The sequence below is a fragment of the Larus michahellis genome, chromosome 10 (assembly GCF_964199755.1).
Source record: "Larus michahellis chromosome 10, bLarMic1.1, whole genome shotgun sequence".
Classification (NCBI taxonomy): Eukaryota; Metazoa; Chordata; class Aves; order Charadriiformes; family Laridae; genus Larus; species Larus michahellis.
Genome location: NC_133905.1, coordinates 7655861 through 7674630, shown reverse-complemented (window position 1 = coordinate 7674630; position 18770 = coordinate 7655861). Strand labels below are relative to the sequence as shown.

Here is an 18770-nt window from a genome sequence, read left to right as displayed (position 1 = left end):
TTCAAAAGTCTAGTTACTGTAAAAATGAAACCCTTAAAAACATCTGGATACTCCATTTTCATTCAGACACCAATGAGTCAGTGCTAATGGGGCCAAAATTTTACCTCTGGCCTTGTTCCTTCATGTTTCCCTTTTGTCAGGCATCGCTAAGGCCCTACAGCGAGTCGGCAGAAACAGGGACATCGCCAGTTTGAGACTCACATATTCTGGAGCTTTATTGCCACGGCACCTTGTGACAGTTTCACAGTAATTTCAGGCACCCACAGGATTAGTTAATTTATTGACGCATATCAACAAGGAATGCCTGCATAACCCGCATTATTTCTTTGGTAGCTCACAGCTCTCCTCGACACCATTTGATGACAAAGCAGACCAAAAAAATTCTCCTTTTAGTCAAGTACAAAACTCATTAAGTGTAATCTACCTTTGGAAGCTTCTGTGCCAAGTGGATTTTCCAAGATGTCTGTCATATCTTGGCTCCAAGCATCCTTCACGGCAGACTTAGACACCTTCCTGTTGTTCAGGCGTTGCTGTGGTCGGAAGTTATTCCTCAGGTACTCCACGGACTTGACGTGGTCTTGCTGTTCAGTGGTGAATATGGAGTAGAACGCCTCCAGCTGATGGCGGCCATCATGGCAGGGGAGAGAAAGGACATTAATTAGAAAAACAATGTGGTGAAATCTGGATGGCTGATAAGAAAGTAAAATGGCAGGAAGTAAAATGTTGATGCCAAGACTGATAAGCCACATGGGAAGTCCGGCTGCCCCCTGAAATCACTGCCAACCGTCTTATCTCAGCACAGTGCTTATCCTGTCCAACAAGGGAGAAGGCCTTCTAGCAACCTGTGGACGTCTGCCGTGGGCAAGGAAACATTTGCCCTTCGACCCCTCGTCTGGAAGGATTTTGTGTGTGAACACAGCCATGCCAAACCCTCCTCACCGCTGGCACCATTCTGTTTCATGGAATTGCATCAAAAAGTGCTTCCAGGTCATTCCACGCCAAGAGCCTTCTCCAGGACAGGGCAACCGTACCTTATCTCTGAATACCTTACAAAGTTTAGCTGCCAGGCTAAGCTTCACAGCCAGTTCTTGCAGCACTCCTGCAGGAAGGTCACTGCAGTTGTCACACCTTTACGGGATGGACACTCGAACCCATGAGCCGGCTTGCCCAGGAGCAGGTCAGTAGCAGAGCGGAGCAATCTCAGGACAGCCAGCTCCAAGGGCCCTGACCTCCCTACCAACCACTGCTCCCTCTGATACATAACTACAGGATGAGAAAAAAATAACACAGAATAAATGTATTTAGGCACAGTTAGCATATACTCCTCTGGGAATAAGTTTTCTCTGTTGGATTTAGATCTGAGCTATTTTTAATAAAATGTATTAACTTGTAAGAAAGAACTGTAATTGGAAAACTTTCCTGTTACTTCATATCTTAGTATTTCTTAGAAAGGAATTTCTAGCAAACTAAGGTGAAAGTATTTTCAGCTAATGTTTTTCTCACAGGTACCAAGGTCAGTATAGCATTTACCAACAGCTTGTTGTCATTCAGGTCAAGAACTAGAATTAGTTATGTTGCTGCTGGAAAGACTGAGCAAGACAGAGCAGAGAAGGATTCAGTCCTGATAGTGTTTACATCAACATCAATTACATATATCAATAGTGCGGATTTGGGGAGTACAGAATCTGGCCCAAGACTTTAAAAAGGGACCTGAATTACGCTCATAGCTTAATGACAGGTCACTTCGAAAGCTACATCCTTTTCATTAAGTGCATGTGCTCTAAAAGCTATGGAAAAGCGTGTGAGTGTCCTGAAACTTGCAACTGGGAAATGCCATTGTAGCCTCAGTTGATAGTACTGATAAAAATAATCAAAGGAAGCTGTAACAGAGCAGCTGAGCATTCTCCACTGAACCAAAGGGCACTCACTACCATTATTTAATTTCCTTTCAAACCAGTAATGTGAACCCCCCTTTGCTGCTGTTGCCCAGCTTGCCCAGTCTGCTGGGCGCGACAGCCCTAGTTATTAGGCTTACAGCTGTAAAACTTCTCTCACCCCCAGGGCAGCAGAAAGTCAATTTTTACGCATTTCATTTCAACAGTAAGTCCCCTTGGAGCGGGTGGTGCGTTGAGCTGGCTAATGGGGATGTGTAGAGGAACATTATCACTGGGAGCAGCACGTGGATAGTGGGAGGGAGGAAGGATGGACCTCACAGCTCTAATCCTGAGTTTGGCAGCTCTGCGCTAAAACACAAAACCAAGGGGAATGAGTCCCGCTACAGGCAAACACCTCCAAGGTAACAGCACAACCCAGGCTTGTACATTTTTAGCAGTAGCTTCCCCCTAATTACAACTACTTTTACTGTACAAGCAGGGAAACTGAGGCAGAAGGACAACAGGTGACCAGCAGGGAGGGGTGACAGCCAGTGAGGAGTTCCCAGCACAGGCAGAGAGCTCGGATACTGTTCCCAGCCTTACAGATACTCATGGTGGAACTTGGATTGGTTTTGGGGTTCTTTTGCATCTTAGATGAATGCCCTATTCCCTGGTTCCAGCTGCAATTCTCTCTCTGATTCTTCAGAAAAACATCTTGAAAAATCTTGAAACCTGTTTCCTAATTCTTAGCATTGGCAGAGGGGTTAAAAAAGGGGTAAAGGGACTATTATCTTACACTTCACATAACACGTGATCCTGCTATGCCCTTCTATGAAAGCACAGACCAAAACTCTTGTGAATATTTACGTATCTCTTGCACTTCATGCACTGGAAGTAGTTTTGATGAAGCCAACTAACAGGGCTTAAGGTTACTTTATAAAAGCTCAAGAACTTGGGTAGCAACTGCTTCTCTGAAGTCAAGTCTCTAGGCTTACACTTCCATGACATTAATTGAATTTTTAAACTTTCAGAGAGAACTTTTGAAATATTTTCTTCTGCCGTGCTACCTTGGGGAGGTATAATTGCATTTTAACAACTGCCAATTCAAATGATTTTTAAACTTCCCCTTTTTATGTGTTGTAGTATGTATAAGTAATTTCAACTTCATTTTTACTATAAAAATATTATCTACCACAAATAAGAAATTAATTTATCGACAGCTGCCAGAAAAAAAAAATAAATTAATATATGAACTGCAGTCAAGGAGCTACATTCATGTTCTTCAAGGAGTACAAGATCTCCCCGTTCAGAAGAAGAAATGAAAAGCTGTTACAAGACTATTGTAGATACAGGGAAACCTGATCTAAAACTCCGAGTCGTGTAATTACAAACCATTAAAGCCTGATGTGCACAGTTTTCTAAGGGTTGGATATACAAATGGCAATTAAAAATACTGAAACCGTTATAAGCACAATGAGATACTCTGAGGTATGCATGACGAGAGATAATGCCGTGCTTTGGGTCATTGAATGCACTTAGCTTTACAATGCATCTGCAGGGTGACACGGCTTGTCCTGTTTTGATGTCTAATTATCGGGAAAGATGACGATGATGGAGCACTGAGAATAAAATAGAGAAGCCTCCTCAAATGGACCACTTCAGTACTGTCCTTTTTACAACAAGGTATTTTGCACAAAAGCAAGGATTTAATTGGAACAGCAACAAAGCTTAAACAATATCACTTTCCTCCTCTGGGATTACAGGCTGCTTCATGGGGTTTGTGATAAAGAAGGTTAAACTATGGCAATGGATTACGTTGCACCGTTTCTGTTAGAGGAACAAATAATAATCATAGCAATGGCAGGGTGGCAGGCTCTTAAAATACACCCATCTAGAGCTGCCAAGGGGAAGAATACTATTATTTATTCCACTTGTGTTGTAGTATCAATGAAAGTCTGTCTATACACAGAATTCCCATCCCTTCAACCGCACATGCATGCATAAAGCAGCACAACGCCAAGTTTTAAAGGCTTCATTTGGCACAGTTACTACCACACAGCACGGAAAGAAGCTATGGCAGGATAATGTACCTTTCTACCATTAGAATGATGGCCATGATTGGTATTTACCAGTTTATTTGCATTTGTTAAAAAAGAAAAAGAAAAAATGAAGTCATGACCCACCTGATGCGTATAGAGGGTATAAAACTGAGCGTGGGCCAGGCCTCACAGCTACCAAATAATAAACAGTAAACTTATTGATGTAGTGAAAAGCTACAAGGGATTGCAAGTATCCCGCAGGCAAGGACAGAATTCAAAATGATCTCGACAATCAGAGAAATAGCCTGAAAAAAACAAAGGGTCCGATTCAACCAGGACCATGTGCAAAGAGTCCCAGGCTTCGGCCAGAGCCGTGGGCTGCATGATCGCGTGATGTGCTCAGCACTGCCAGAGAGCACCCGGGGAAAGCCTCGAGCAAAGGGGTTCCTGCTGACCAGGAACGGAACATGGGCAATAATGTCACACTTTTGTGAAAAAAGGCAAAATAATGCCAATGGGGTGGCCGGACACATGAATCCTGCCATGTCCCTCAGCCACAGGAGCACCCCAGGTGAACCGCTGTGAGCGGTTTTGAACACAGCACTTCAAAATAAAGATGAAAGAGTCCACGGGATAATCAATGGGATCTAGAAAACCTGAAAAAAAAGCCTGGAGCAGGGGGGTGGTGATTGCCTACCACCCTTTTGAAATCTTTGAGAACCAGCACCTGTCAGTCGTCATCACCCAGCGAACTATTCACTTCTGCTTTACAGAATTGGTGTATTTAAAAAGTTTGGTTTTTAGTGGCTTACACCAGATGAATAAAAGGAAAGACTAACTTCAGCGGGATGGCTTTCTAAACACAACAATCTTACAATGTCAAAATACACTTAACTGGTAAACAAGTGACTCCATCTAGCCATTACTTTATCGGGAGCGTTCTTCTCCAGACAAATCCCAGACATTGCGTCTATTTGCATTAAAAGCTGCTATGTGCTAATTTTAAAGATTTGTGCACCAGCTCTCTAAGCACATAATGGCAGCTTTACTGTGTTATAAAAACAGTTAAGCATGGAGAATTAATGGAAAGACGTCTTTTCTAATGTAATTAGTTCAAATTACTAAATCTGAGAGAACTGAAATCGCTCTCTTTACTTTGAAAAGAAAGTTTCAATTAAAAAGAATAAAAAGGAACGCCATATAAATATTTACACCATTGCTTAATTTAATCTTAACAAAAACAATACCAAATAAATCATTGAAAGGAAACTGGGTTTCATGTTGTACTGTCTTCTTAAGACTGATGGCTCATGTTCAGAAACAATATTACTTAAGAAAAAAAATAAAAATCACCGACACTTCCTTTTTTGTCAACAGAAACATTTTTGTTCTCAAAATTAAAATGTCGGGTTTTGAAAACACTGTCTTCAAGAGGGCAAATCAAGAGATGGACTTCACTAACAAAATAAACACACCTGATGGTAAGAAATGGGAACGGGCTTCCGAAAAACGATCCACTCCACGATCTCGCTACACGGAGGAGTAGTCAGAGAACCTGCGTAGCGGTAGTAACTCCCCAGCGATGTCGGCAGAAGGTCCCTCAGCACAAAGGGATCCAGAAAGGTCTCCTTCTCTGTAGGGAAGATTGACAAGGAGAATGACACTTTCTTTTTTCATGCATCTTTAAAACAGACATCACATTGATAGGCAGCCTAACAAGGTGTAATGGCAACAACATATTTTATCTCATAGATACATATATATATATAAAATGGAAGATGAAAACACCCTATCAGGAAGGCTCTGTAAGAGTTGATGTGTTGATTATTAAAAGAGCAGCCAAAATGCTAGTCAAACCTATACCAAACACGCACACTCATATTCAGAAGGCACGCAGGTGTGAAATGCCCTTGTTATCCCACTGGTTTATGTTAGCATAGAGATAACACCGTATTCAGTCGTTTCAGCACTCAGTAAATGGCTCTTCAGCTTGATGTCAGTGAGGGTTCACCAAGACCCAGCAAGGACATGGCCAGGACCCTCTGGTCCTGCTCGCTGCTGCCTGACCAAAGAGCATCGGGTAGCGTATCTGTCCCGTCCCCACCACCGGGGAAAAGGGATGCAGGAGTGGGGTCAATCCCTCCATGAGTTGCTGAGATGGAGGAGGCAGAGCCATGCTGCTCAGCCAAACTTCTCCAGGAGCTGCCAGGGGGACAAGCTGAGGAGCAGGGCTGCAGGGCACCTCTGAAGCTCAACGTGGTGCTCCAAGCAGCATCCAGCCAGTGCTTGTTGGGGACTGCCTGCACCCGGACACACCGGCATTGCCGGGGGTGCTGCTGGGTGCGGTGCAGTCAGTACAGCACCAGAAATATGTTCCAGGGGTAAACCCGCTGCCTCTTCTCCCTAGTCCAAGAAACTCCTTCCCAGGGTCCAACAGTCTGGGGACAAACTCTTTCCTCTGAGAAGCTCCTTGGACAGGCTGAAACACAAACCTAAGCACCGAAAGCATTTAGCTTCAAGTAACAGTGACAAGCTGGTAATATTTAACACTGTAAAGAAAAATAAGTAAATGAAAGGAGGGAACAGCTGCAGGCAAGACAATTTCCCTGCCATCCCTGAGCATTTATCCTCTGCAATTTATGTTGACTCACAGGCCGAAGCTCCCTCTCAGCCTGTGCAAAGGTGTTCACTGCCTCAGGGCACGCCGACACGCGAGGCTCTCCCATACATCTCTATTCCTCACTTTCTGTATTCTTCGTGCCTCAAACAAGAGTCCACACTTGGGTAGCAGGAACTCTGCTCTGTGTGTCTCATCAGAGCTGCTAAGCAAGCCCGCTCCCCCTGCAGCAGAGCGGAGAAGAAGGTAGGCTGATGATTGACACACACATCTTCCAAAATCAAAAGGAAAAGGATGAAGTCTGCAGAATTCACTTCCACAGCATCCCACAGCTTTCTAGAAGCCTTGATAAAATCAAGAGCTGCCTATACCTCTCAGCAGCAGTCTGATAATCAGGGGGACTTTTTTCCTCCACCGCTGCTGCAAGGTGCAAATACATGATGCACTTCAGACATGTTCTATTCTTCTGCACAATATCAACAGGTGTGCAATGTTTTCATAGCCTTTAGCATTCCAAAAAATGAGTAATTCTATTAAAGTCAAAGTATACATTGTAACAGAATACTGCAATCTCTTCATTAACATTTTCTTTCCTTCTAATCCAAGCAGATACCAACCAGTTCTGCATCTCCAGAAAGGAAACAAATAAACCACATTTTTTCCTCTTCATAGCATACCTCTGGGAAAAAAGCGTGCTTAGATAATAAATAGTAAAATATATATGATTGGCCAAAGTTCAAAGAGATTCTAATCAAGAAGTCATAATCACAGCAAAAGGTCGTATTTAATTTGATTGGCTTATTTTTATGCAGGAAAAATTGGTTAGAAAAACTGCAAACTCAGTCACAGGATTTGGTTTCCAAATGCAGCACACGCACACCTTCACAGCGAAACGACATGGGTTTGCTATTTAAAAAACTGCCTCTCTCTATACGGAAGCTGAGCACACAGCGGACCGCTATGAATCCGAAAGAGTATTTGAACATGCAAACCATCCCCTTTGCATTAGCAGCCGACGACTACGTATGAAATAGATGGCAGGCAGAGGCACGTTCTGAAAAGAGCTTTCCTCTTGTATTTAAGAAAAAGATGTTTCAGTTAAAATTAACAATTTAACTATTTTTAACTTTTATAACCTTTTATTTAGAATGATGGAATCGCTTAAGATGCCGGATAAACACTCCGTGAGAAACTGAGAATGTGGAATATCCCTTTATCAAAGGATGGCAGAAGGAAGCCCATTTTCCACTTTCAAGGATTTTTGTGCCATATGCTGACAATATTATATTTTAATAATTAATTGTTCATCAAAGGAAAAGATGAAGAACAGGGATGCTAAATTCAAAGTTATTCAAATTGCAAAAATGAATAATGCATGACTTTTATATTAAATACACACTGTATTAAGTAGTCTACATTTCATCCAACTCTGTCTTTCATTTTTAAACATTTTGAACTACAATATGAATAATCAACCAAGGGAAGCTTATTTAGACAGAGAAATACCTTATTTGAATGCAAACTGGAAGTATCCGAGTGTGATTGAATTTTGGTTATCAATTAGGGAGGGTTTTTTCCTAAGCATTTGGAAAGTCTCAGTCAGCTGCGAAAAAGAATAGTTCTCGAGGAAAAAGTAGCTTTGCTAATACCCAGTTTAAGTAGGGCAGGGTGTACTCGATCTAATTTTTCATGGCTACAAGCAACGCTGTAAGTTTTCAGTAATGAATTCCAAAGATTAAAATTAAAAAATACATATAATTGGATTAAATGACTACTAAAATAGATGGTAATCAATTGATTATGCTTTAATAACTTTTGAAAAACAGATAATTCACTTGTATCCCTTCTATCTAGACGCATGGCGCAGAGTTTTAGAAACCAGAGTCACAAACAGATCTTCAAGTGAAGCTTAAAGAAAAAGGGACTTAGAAATTCAGGAGTCTACCTCCCTTATCCTTCAAGAGCATATAGAAACAGTAAATGCCATGAAGTTATGTTCCTAAGAGCTTGAAACATTTTTGAAAATGGGGTTTTGAAGTCACGTCATTTTAAAAATTTCAAACCTTAAATCGGTTATTGCAGTTGGTAAAACTGTAAGGAGAATAATTTGCAGCTAGGCAATAGCATTCACTGAATAGGGTAGAAAAATTTTATATGTATATACATACATACAAGTAGACGTATAATTCCTACTAAATGGGAAAGAACATGGTTGGAAATAATATCAAGCCTTTCTACAGTGTCTTTTATGACCAGCTCCTATTTCCCATTTTCAGTGCTTGGGGCAGGCACGAGTTGTGCCCAGGAGGCTGGGAACAGACTGAGCGGGGTGAGGAGTTTCTAGGAGGCAGAAAGCGGACAAGGCTGGGAACTAGATGATCTACAAGACGGCATTTGCTGACAGGTACTGGGAAAGAACTGAGAGACCAAAGCAACGAAATGCACCAGTAAAAACATGCGTTCACCGGCAAATACCTGTGAACCACTGCAACCGATGCTGCAAAACCGATCCACGAGCCACCTACTTGTTCTTATGCATAAACCAGAGCCCCATACCAAAGCAGTCTCTTCTGCCGCTCCTCGTCTCACTCCCATCTCAGCACCCAAATGTAGTCGGGCACCCAGGCAGAAAAAGAAACAACCAAGAATCCGGAACCCCAGAGATCATGACCCTAATGACAAGCCCTTGAACTAGGGAGCAATTCCTCTGGGTAATGCAACCACAAATATTCTGCTGCGGCCACCACTCCTAGGCGATGCAGAAAAGAGCAGCACCCACAACACCCTCTGAGAGGCCCCACTAATGCAGTACAGCCGATTTTATCGACAGTTAACAAACAGCGATTCTTTGTTTACAGCACCAAGGCTCGTAAAAAAGTATTTTTTTACGAGGAAAAATTAGCAAGTACCACAGATTCATTGTTGACAATTAAGACGATGAATGTGACATTTAAACTATTGAGTATTCCACAGCATAAAAGGACAATATTGTATTTTAACTCTTATATTCACAAAGAAGACTTAACAGATCCAGCTGGTAATATATTTGACCTTCTGATCCAATATTCCTGCCTACCTCCCATAACAGCAATCTGAAAAGTAATGTCCAGTATATTCTTTGTTTGGGCTGGTAAACCTCCTCACTATTTTGCACGGGCCATTTTTTGTACAACCCAAGCCAAAGGCGTGCTTTTAAAAGGTAACCTATTTACACTTTTTATTTGTCAAGGCATCACCAGTAGATATGAACTAATACTGAATTGTGCACAATAGTTTTCCAAGCAGAGGAAAAAATCAGATCTTAAAATAGATACCAGTAGCGGATCGCCACCAACTACTGCAGTTTTTACAAGCTGATGCCAACAAATATTATATTGCAAGAGCCATCAGTTTGGAGTTCAAAGACTGACTTACTAAAAATATATTCTGTAAAACGGTAGATAAAGACAGACCTGAATTTTAACCAAATCACTGCAGAGTAAAAGGCTTCTTGAGATATGCAGGTAAACAGCACACAACTATCGGTGATCAAAACCCTTTTTAAATCTAACAGGAACTTGGATTGGAGATCACAAGAAAATAACTATATGCCAAGTCCATTTATATCTCATGGAATGCTTTGAGACTTTCATCATGCTTTTCTGTAAGAAAACAGGAACTTGGCTGCATTGAAAACAATATCTTAAAATGAGCTTATTTCCAAAATTAACGTATGTGCAATGCCTGATAGGTGGAAACGTTACCCAGCTACACTTTGAATAACTGAAATCTGCAATACCAATACAAAGAGCTTTGAAATTCTCCCAAATTTGTTAAACAATGTTACTGCCAATTTCATTTTCACAATGAGCCAAATCATTCTAAAGCTTCTGCATTCAAACATTTAAAAAGCAAGCACACAAAAATAATCAAAAGGACACCACGCTGCACACCCGCCGAGGCAGAACTCCCCAGATACAGCACGCTGCACACCAGAGCCAGGGACCAGACTCATCCTGGTGATTTTAACGATGAGATTACAAATATTATATGTTACTTTAACCAAAAAGATCAGCAGATGAGTGTAAATCCAGCATGAAGAGCAGTTTCTGACAGTCCTCTGTACTCAGGGTAATTCTTGTCATTTATTGTGCAATTATTTTTCTCACTTTTATTTAGTTTTTTAACAATCAGTGCCTTTGCTGAACAATGTAAGGAACCGTAAGGACACAGAAAGCACAGCATGGCAGGGAGGAAGGGAACAAGATAATAACATAGTCCTGCACACTAATTTAGTCTGAGACAACCAGTGAGTGATACAAAAAAAACAGGAGGAAAGAAAAAAAGACAAGTCTTCCCTGCAAGAAAAAATGATATTGAAGTTGAACATTTCCATGCCAGGTGTCAGTCTCAGGCTTAATTTTTCTCACTCCCTTTCTTAAAGCAGCTTAGGATGAAAAGGGTTAGCTGGGGAGATGAGGTCTTCACTCTTTAAAGAAGTAAAAAATAATTTTGAACCTTTAATGCTTAAATACTGCTGATGCAGGGCTTGGCAGAGCGGCAATTCTAGACTGGGGTGAGACCTCTCCAGGTTTCGCAAAACCTAACTGGAGGCAGAGGTACGTGTGGAGACAAGGCTGGAGGGACACAGAAACTAACAAAAAACAGAATGGGCACCAGTGACAGGAGGAAAACGAAACCGTGATGAGGAGTTTAGAGGGGAAGAGGATCCCTGGAGCAAGCTGGACCCTGGCAGAGGTAGGGTGAAGTGAGGCAGAAGCGGCCAAAGGAGCACGGGCTCTTCATGTCTGGTCCAGCAGAGCCAGAACAAAACCACATCTTCTCAGATGTCACCATCCCTCTCTTCTCAGCAAACGTCCTCAAAACCCACGAGCAAAGCACCCAGCTCCTTCCCCCTGCAGATGCTTTGTTGACATTCACCATCAAGCTTAATTCTTAACTTTTTGAGTTCTCATCCCTGCAATCTTCTTTTTGTTAGTTTGAATTAGTATTTCTGTGCAATATATTAATTTTATGTCAGCTCGCCGGTCTTTACTCAGCCGTGACCAGCACTGCTTTCCACAGAGCAGACCAGTGAAGGACCAGAGATTTTCAACACTTCCATCATTTATTCTTTTAAATGATACAGACCCCTGCAGCTGTGCACAGAGCTGTCCTATATAAAGGTGTGAACTTATCACCTCTGCTCTCATCTTCATTTCCCACTTCCCTCCTCCTCCCCTTTGCTGCACAGCAATCGTGTCCTGGCCCCTTTCACATGGCTACTCTGACTGTGAACACAAGAAGAGATCAGAAAACAAAAGAAAATATCCAGATCATCCCTGAGGACAAAGAAATGCTCCTCCACATTTCCTTCTCAGTTTAACACATCGTGCTGCTCTCCCTTTGATGGCCTTCCTTGTTCCAAATTGGGCTACTGCTTTCTTCAAAGTTTTACTTTAAAAGACAGGGTCCCATGGTAGCACATCTCACCCTCACCCCTCTCCCCCGCCTTTCTTCTCTACAACCCCTGGATATTTGGTGCAGAAAGCAAACAGCTTGTCAGGTGGTGTTATGGTTAAAGTTAAAAACAAAAGAGAAAACCTGTCATGCTGCTAATGGTGTTTTCTTGTTATTATGCCTTCTGGTGTGATAGATCCACAGGGTAACTAACACTGTCTGGATTGCTTCCTTTTTAGTGCTGATTTATTTTAACAGGTTATTCACTGCCTTTTTGCCTAGGACAGCTGCAGAGATGTGTACATTTATTGTCCATCCTTTTTCGTTATTAAAGCATTTCTGTTTCCACTGTATTTTGATACAGTCTCCCCAGCGGACCCTGAAACTTTGGTGGTCACCACCAACTTGCCTGAACACCTCTCACCCATCTCAAGGGAGACCCAAGATCACATTAAGCTCCGTGCTGAGCTTAAGTTATGGCATTTTAATAATACAAAGGCAGAAGAAGAAAGCAAGATTTTTTTTTTCAAACTCCCTTTCAAATAAACAAAGGTTCCTCTCTTCCCCTCACCCCACCCCATGTTCGCAAACAAGCAACAGATGCCATCGATTCACTTTGTACCTAAGCTTTTGATCTGGCTGCACTTTGATTTTCAGTGCTCACTTTTGACAAGGAAGGGAATAAGAGCCCCATTTTTGTGACATTAATAGAGGCTTTTTTGCTGTGATAATTTATTTGTGCTTTGCTAATAATTTTCTGCTGATCCATGTAGATTCGTGGTGACAGACACAGAGAACAGGACAGAGCAACAAAACATGGTTTCCATCACCATGTAAGACTTTCCAGGGACCTGGGGCTGCATGGGAGCCTGCTGCTCCCCCTGACAACCCTCTGCCTGCAGGGGAAACCAGGACTGCATGGAGTGTCTGTGCCCAGGCTGGCAGAGGGCAAACGCCGCGCAGCCTGCAGCACTGCCCTCAGGACTGGCATCGGGAAAGGAGACTCATTTTAACGCCTTTCAGGCAGCTGGTAAGAACAAGGAAAAGGCATCTCTAAGAGGCTTACATACAAAATGGTACTAAAAAGGGCAAATCAAAGACAGCGGAGGTGGGAAAAAGCAATGTTTCTGTCCAATAGCTCCATCCTGCTAGGTGCTCCTCTGAGATCTTGCTGAAGCATGTGGCAGACAAAAGCTTTAGTAGCCATTTTAATGCAAATCAACTGTTTAAGACATAACCTGGTATTTCACATTCTGCTATTCCCGAAAGGGCATAATCATTCCCTCTGGGGCCTCAGGAGCTGCCTCAGCCCTTGCACAAGAGCAGCTCCATCCTGCCCCGTGCTCCTCAGCATCACGAGGAAGGACGAGGAGCAGAGAAGGGCTCAGGGCAGGGCACCCACTGAGCACATCGGCAGCAAAACAGAGGCAGAAAAGTCTGATTTGCAGCCCCACAAGTGGGCCACACGTGGTGCAAGTGCAACCAGGCACCAATGACTTTATTACTTTACCTAATGATCCAACTTCAACTAAGGACGTGCATCGTCCCACCAGCCCCAGCACTGCTGGAGACTTCTCCCACCAGCTTCGATGATGAGAAGAGCGTTTGAGGAGGAGCTAAAAAAGAACCCTCGGCGGTCAGAAGTGAAAGACACCAGCAAGCTGGCGTCAGGAGATTCGCATCACGCCCGCCCGTTCTCCATCCCTTCTGCAGAGAGGGCTGCCGGCTCCCAGCTGCCAGTCCCTGGCGGGCGCCGCGGCAGACACACACTCGCGGCAGGGAAAGCAGGAGCGAGAATAGCAGGCACTTCGCTGGCGGGAGGTGTGACAAATCCTTGGCAGAGCACAGAACCAAAAGCCATTTTAAAATCAGCAACAGGCATCTGACAGCTCTGAAAAGAGCCTCCTTGGCGTTCCTGTGCCTTTACAATGCTCTGTGCGGGCGGATGCGGGTGCTGAGGAGCACTGATGTGATGGGAACGTACTGTTCACCGGGAAGATGCGGGGCAAACCGAAAAGCATTATCATTGATCCAAACATTGTTAGGCTGTTTGGTACATCACTGGTTTTCCTTCCAGCTAAGAAACTTTATACGGTTGCTCATGTAAAATTAAGCTTAATGTGGCATTAAGATTCTACAAAATTATGCCTGGAGATGAGGGAAAAAAGTAAACTCCGAGCAGCGACTAAGCCTGTATTGATTTTTATGCGTGCGTTCCTCCAGCATTGTTACTAAGCTGGTGACACTGTGAAGGGCACAATTATTTATGTTCCATCAAATTAGTAAGTAATTCAAATCCCTGACGAAATCTCCAGCAAAAATTGTTTTCACTTCCACAGAAAGTCCTTCTGACACTTAAATCATTCGCTTACCCCTGGAAGGGCACAGTAAGAATATGCGAACTTCACAGAAAAAAACCAAAAAGCTATGCAAGAAAAGTGAAAAACCAGCTCTCCGCTCATCAGTATCATCCCTACGTCTAACTGAAGGTCACTGGAGCCGTCACCAACACAGCATGGATAGTGCCCTATACTGCCAGCAGCGGTAGGGCCAGCACGGGTGCCCTGTACTGCGTGGTGCAGGGTGGGGTCCCCATACAGGACCAACCTTCTAGTACCAGCAGAAGGCACGTGAAGAAATGAGGATGAGTGTTCGTGTGGGTGTGTAATTTCCTCTTTGAAAACTGAATGATTGTGAGGAAGGAGTGACTGTCCAGCACAACTCAGGAAGGATGCTCTGCCGGTTGGAGGGAGAGGGATATGGAAAGCCAAGGAAATCTTACTTCAATAGTCATGTTGAGATGAGGCACATGGGAGGAACAAAGCCAAGGGGCCGGTGATCTCTCCAGCCAGCCGAGATACACGAACATGGTCTAATTTTAAAGCAAGGCGGTTATCTCAACATTCATATATATTCTTGATTTCTACATTATAGGCGTGTGCCTCTGTATTTTGATGATCACCTAAAACCAGTGCAGGCACAGAAATATTATAAAATGCAAAGAAACTTAAGGTTTCAATTTTGCCTTTCTCCAGCTCCTTTTGTTGGCTCCCTGCTTGATACAACCACTCTGTCCAAAAACCACAAGAGTTTTCCACTGTATTTCAGCCAAAAAGTCTGTGTTGCCTTAGGGTCCCACTTGAATGCAGCCAAATGGAAGGCAGGAAGAACTTTTTCCGATAAATTCATAAAAATGTGCTCACGCAAGATGTAAGTAAATTACATGGAGAAAAGAAACGAGGGTGTCTGGAATAAAAGCTCACATCTTTACTATTATGCTATATAATAACATTAAAAGAGAGATACGATAGGAGAATTCTTCACTGAAGCGTTCCATCAATATTTAACTTGAAGAGAACAATTTCTTTGAACAACTACTTTGTAGGAGGAAATTCCCTTACTCCAGCCACCAAAAGAGCCTTAGAAAAGGCCTTTAATCAGGGCCTTTGAAACAGGAAGGAAAGCCAGATTTTCCTCTTTTTCTTCCTTAATGTTTTGAAAAGGAAACAAGCTATTGAAATATATCAAGCGATTTCCTTTACTTGAAACACTAGCAGCCTTCTGTGTATTGTGAGCAAAACAAAAATAAATGCCTTTTATCCACCCAGATTTTGCTGCGGGTAGGCAGCACCAAGACGGACTAATCATTATGCGGTCAGGGAATCACAACCTCAGGACCGTGTCACATCCTACCCAAACAATTATTTTTGGGAATGGAATAATACTCCTAGGAGACATCAGTATGATTATCCACCAGTGGCTATTTTGGCTGCAACAGCAAGGAGCAAGAGAGGGAGCAGAGAAAAACCAACGATGAGATGGCTAAAATACTGTCGTGCTTGCAGGGGGTAGAGAGTCTCGGAAAAGAGGGCAGGTAGAAAACAAAGCCAAAAAGAAATCCCGGCCCAGTTAAATGGCAACTTAACTTCAGTGTCAAATTACACAGCCACTGAAAAATCCTCACAGCCCAAGTCGTCCTCACTTTATTTTTGCTAGCATGTTTTGTTACCCGGTGGGAGCTAGATAATAACATCTATTTTTGTGGAAAACAACACAGTTTTTCAGCTCAGTGTGTTGTTTTTATTTCACAGCAGAACACTGCAATTTATAAATAGCAACACCTATGGAAAATCCTCTAAATGAAGGACTTTATGGTATGTTATCATTTAACCCCTATTTTTCACTTTCATTGGATTTATTGGTGTTCCCAGTTGCAATGTTAAATGACTCTGAAAGTAGAGCAATTAATCCAAAATCCTATTTGTTTTAATCTAACACTGTCAACTAGTTTTAGGTTTGCAGTCAAGAGAAAAAAAAATGTTTGTTAAGCTCTACAGCACTAGCTAATGTCTAAAGACAATCCTCGGAAAAGGTGCAAAGATGTTTTATCACAGCACTATAGATGGGACGGAGATTTATTATAGTACCTAGCACCATTCCAGCAGATGCCTTTTGAATTACAATGAGATTATTAAAACTTTACAAATCATTATATTAAAACCTGACAAGAGTACTTTGGGAACTGGAGCATCTTGATGTCATTGCTAATGATGCATTACCCGTGATAAGGTTTCAGGAAAATTCCTAAGTAAAAACTGGTTATAAAAGTATAAAATATATTAATATTTATTTCAGTACCTGCTATAAGTTCAAGGATAATAGGTTTATATGCATCAGAACAGCCGAATGATCGTATTTATGTCAGCATTAGAAAGATGTTCATCTGCTGCAAAGTTTAATTAATTTTCACAGATAGTTAATTTTCTGTTTCATTATCAGCTCCCTAAATTTGAAAGACAAATAATTTATAAACAAATAGAAACTTCAGAGAGGAGTATTTTTAGAGCAAACAGAAGATAAATAGCAGGAGTGGAGCATCGACGCTGCCTTCGAAGGACTAATATGAATGATATATTGTAGTAGGTTTTGATTGATAACTTACACACTCTAGAGCACTGACTGAAAAGAAACAAATTGTTTATAGTTAACCCCAACCCATTTTCAGGTAACAAATGACTCCGATCTTTACCAGTCAAATAATGGCTGTGATGCCCTTAAACATCAGCAAATGAGGAATGTGCAGGCTCACCACGTCCTTCCAGGGGTGACCTGATCCCTTAAGGACAACAATTCCTGCCCTTCTCCCCTTCCTGGCAAGAAGAAAGTTTAAGCAGCTACTTACCGTGATGTACGACGCCCTTCAACCCATGGATAATGGGATCCAGTGCCGGATTGTCCCTCTGACTGACCTACATGCAAAGGATACAGGATTGGTTACATCTATTCTGGCATCAGGTAGAACAGTCTCAGTTTAATCTTCTAAAGAGAAAAAAAAAAAAGATGTTATCTAACAAGCTGCTTAGTTCTCACATTTACAATGCCTCTTCACCAAATGCCAAAGATACATGTTGTAATAAAATAAAGTAAGGAAGGTTAAATCAAAAGAAAGCATCCTCTGAATTCATTAAAACATTAGCTGTATTATCAGCCCAGCAAAGCCTAAAAACAGACAGCTGATTTTTCTCCATCTAATTCTGCTTTCATAGAGGAAAACTGCTGTGATAAGCAGAAGTTATCTCAGTCCAGTTCATCCCTTACTGATACGGGAATAAATCTGGTGCTGCCACTGAAATCAGAGAAGTTGGACCCCTTTCAGCTGTAATGGAGTTGGGCCTTGGCATCTCTTTGCTATTCATGTTTTTACATTTATTTAATTTAGTGTCACTTGGACAAGGGAGAGGGGAAAAAAGCTTTGTGAGAGGATCTAGAAGAAAGCTCTGATTTTTGACAATGCAATTGCCTGCACTGCCAGACCAAAAACTGGTACCCTGCAGTATTTCTTCTATCACCCAGCAATCACTTGTGTTCTCTGCAACGGTGAGAACCAGCACCAGAGAGAGGAGGGGAAGGCAGCGGAAGGATTAACCCTGTTTAGGACCACAACTTCCAAATTAAACCCATCACTTCAGTCACTTACTTGTAACTCAGCCAAGGATTTTACAAACGATAATGCAATTTTTTTTAACCTTTTGCCTCTTCAGAGGTATTGAAGGAATAACTCCCAATTTCTGTGAACATGTTCCTTTATTTAAGGTACTTGCCCATTTACTTTTGGGAGATAAATATTGGCATATACCTCATTCATGTCTCGTGTTTTTCTTTTTCTTTGCCACCAGTCAGTATCAGAAGCCTGAGCAGTGTTGATCATTTTTGGATGGACTGTTCCGAATGGGCAAACACATTGAATGCAAAAGAGCTCCTCTGTACTTTGCTGCCTGCCCAAGATCTCAATGTCATGAGTTTAATCACTTTATGTCCGTGTATTAACAGATGAGGAAAGGAGCAGAGGCAAAAGAAGAAATCCCTGAGAGAGGACCTTGTGCCCAACAGAGAACATGTTGCTGCATGAAGTGCAGAACCAGCTTGGAGTGCACTCTTAGGAAGAGGACATCATTGACCGCAACACATCCAAAAAATGTGTTATTGTTAAAAAATCACAAATTTTAATGGCCTGAGGAGAAAAGTGGAATCACACTGCCCAAGTTTCACAAGCATGTCTCTCCTCGTCCTTCCTCCCCATAACTAGTTAGGAATCTTAGAAACCTCATTATCTTCTTAGCCAACTGCATTGAGAAAAACCACAACAAAGCACCTTTCTTTTTGCTGTTTAGTTGGCCTTTGAACCACTCTGCTGTGTTCAGGATACAATTTCATGCTCTTGTCCAGAGACAAAATGGTTTGTTTTGGTTTGGTGTTTTAAATGGAAATTGAAGATCCTTTTCTCATCACAGTACTCCAGAA

At 42.1% G+C, this 18770-nt stretch overlaps 1 protein-coding gene across 3 annotated transcripts in view; it reads right to left on the bottom strand.

The window, feature by feature from the left end:
* The window catches only part of PTPRG (protein tyrosine phosphatase receptor type G), a 415376-nt gene that overhangs the window by 100103 nt on the left and 296503 nt on the right, over positions 1-18770 (bottom strand). For all 3 annotated transcript variants that reach the window (XM_074602189.1, XM_074602190.1, XM_074602191.1), the window contains 3 exons: positions 17152-17218; positions 5389-5546; positions 425-617 (listed from right to left, as the gene is read on the bottom strand). In XM_074602189.1, coding sequence (XP_074458290.1) covers positions 425-617; positions 5389-5546; positions 17152-17218 — 418 coding nt within the window. The remainder of the gene's footprint in view (positions 1-424; positions 618-5388; positions 5547-17151; positions 17219-18770) is intronic.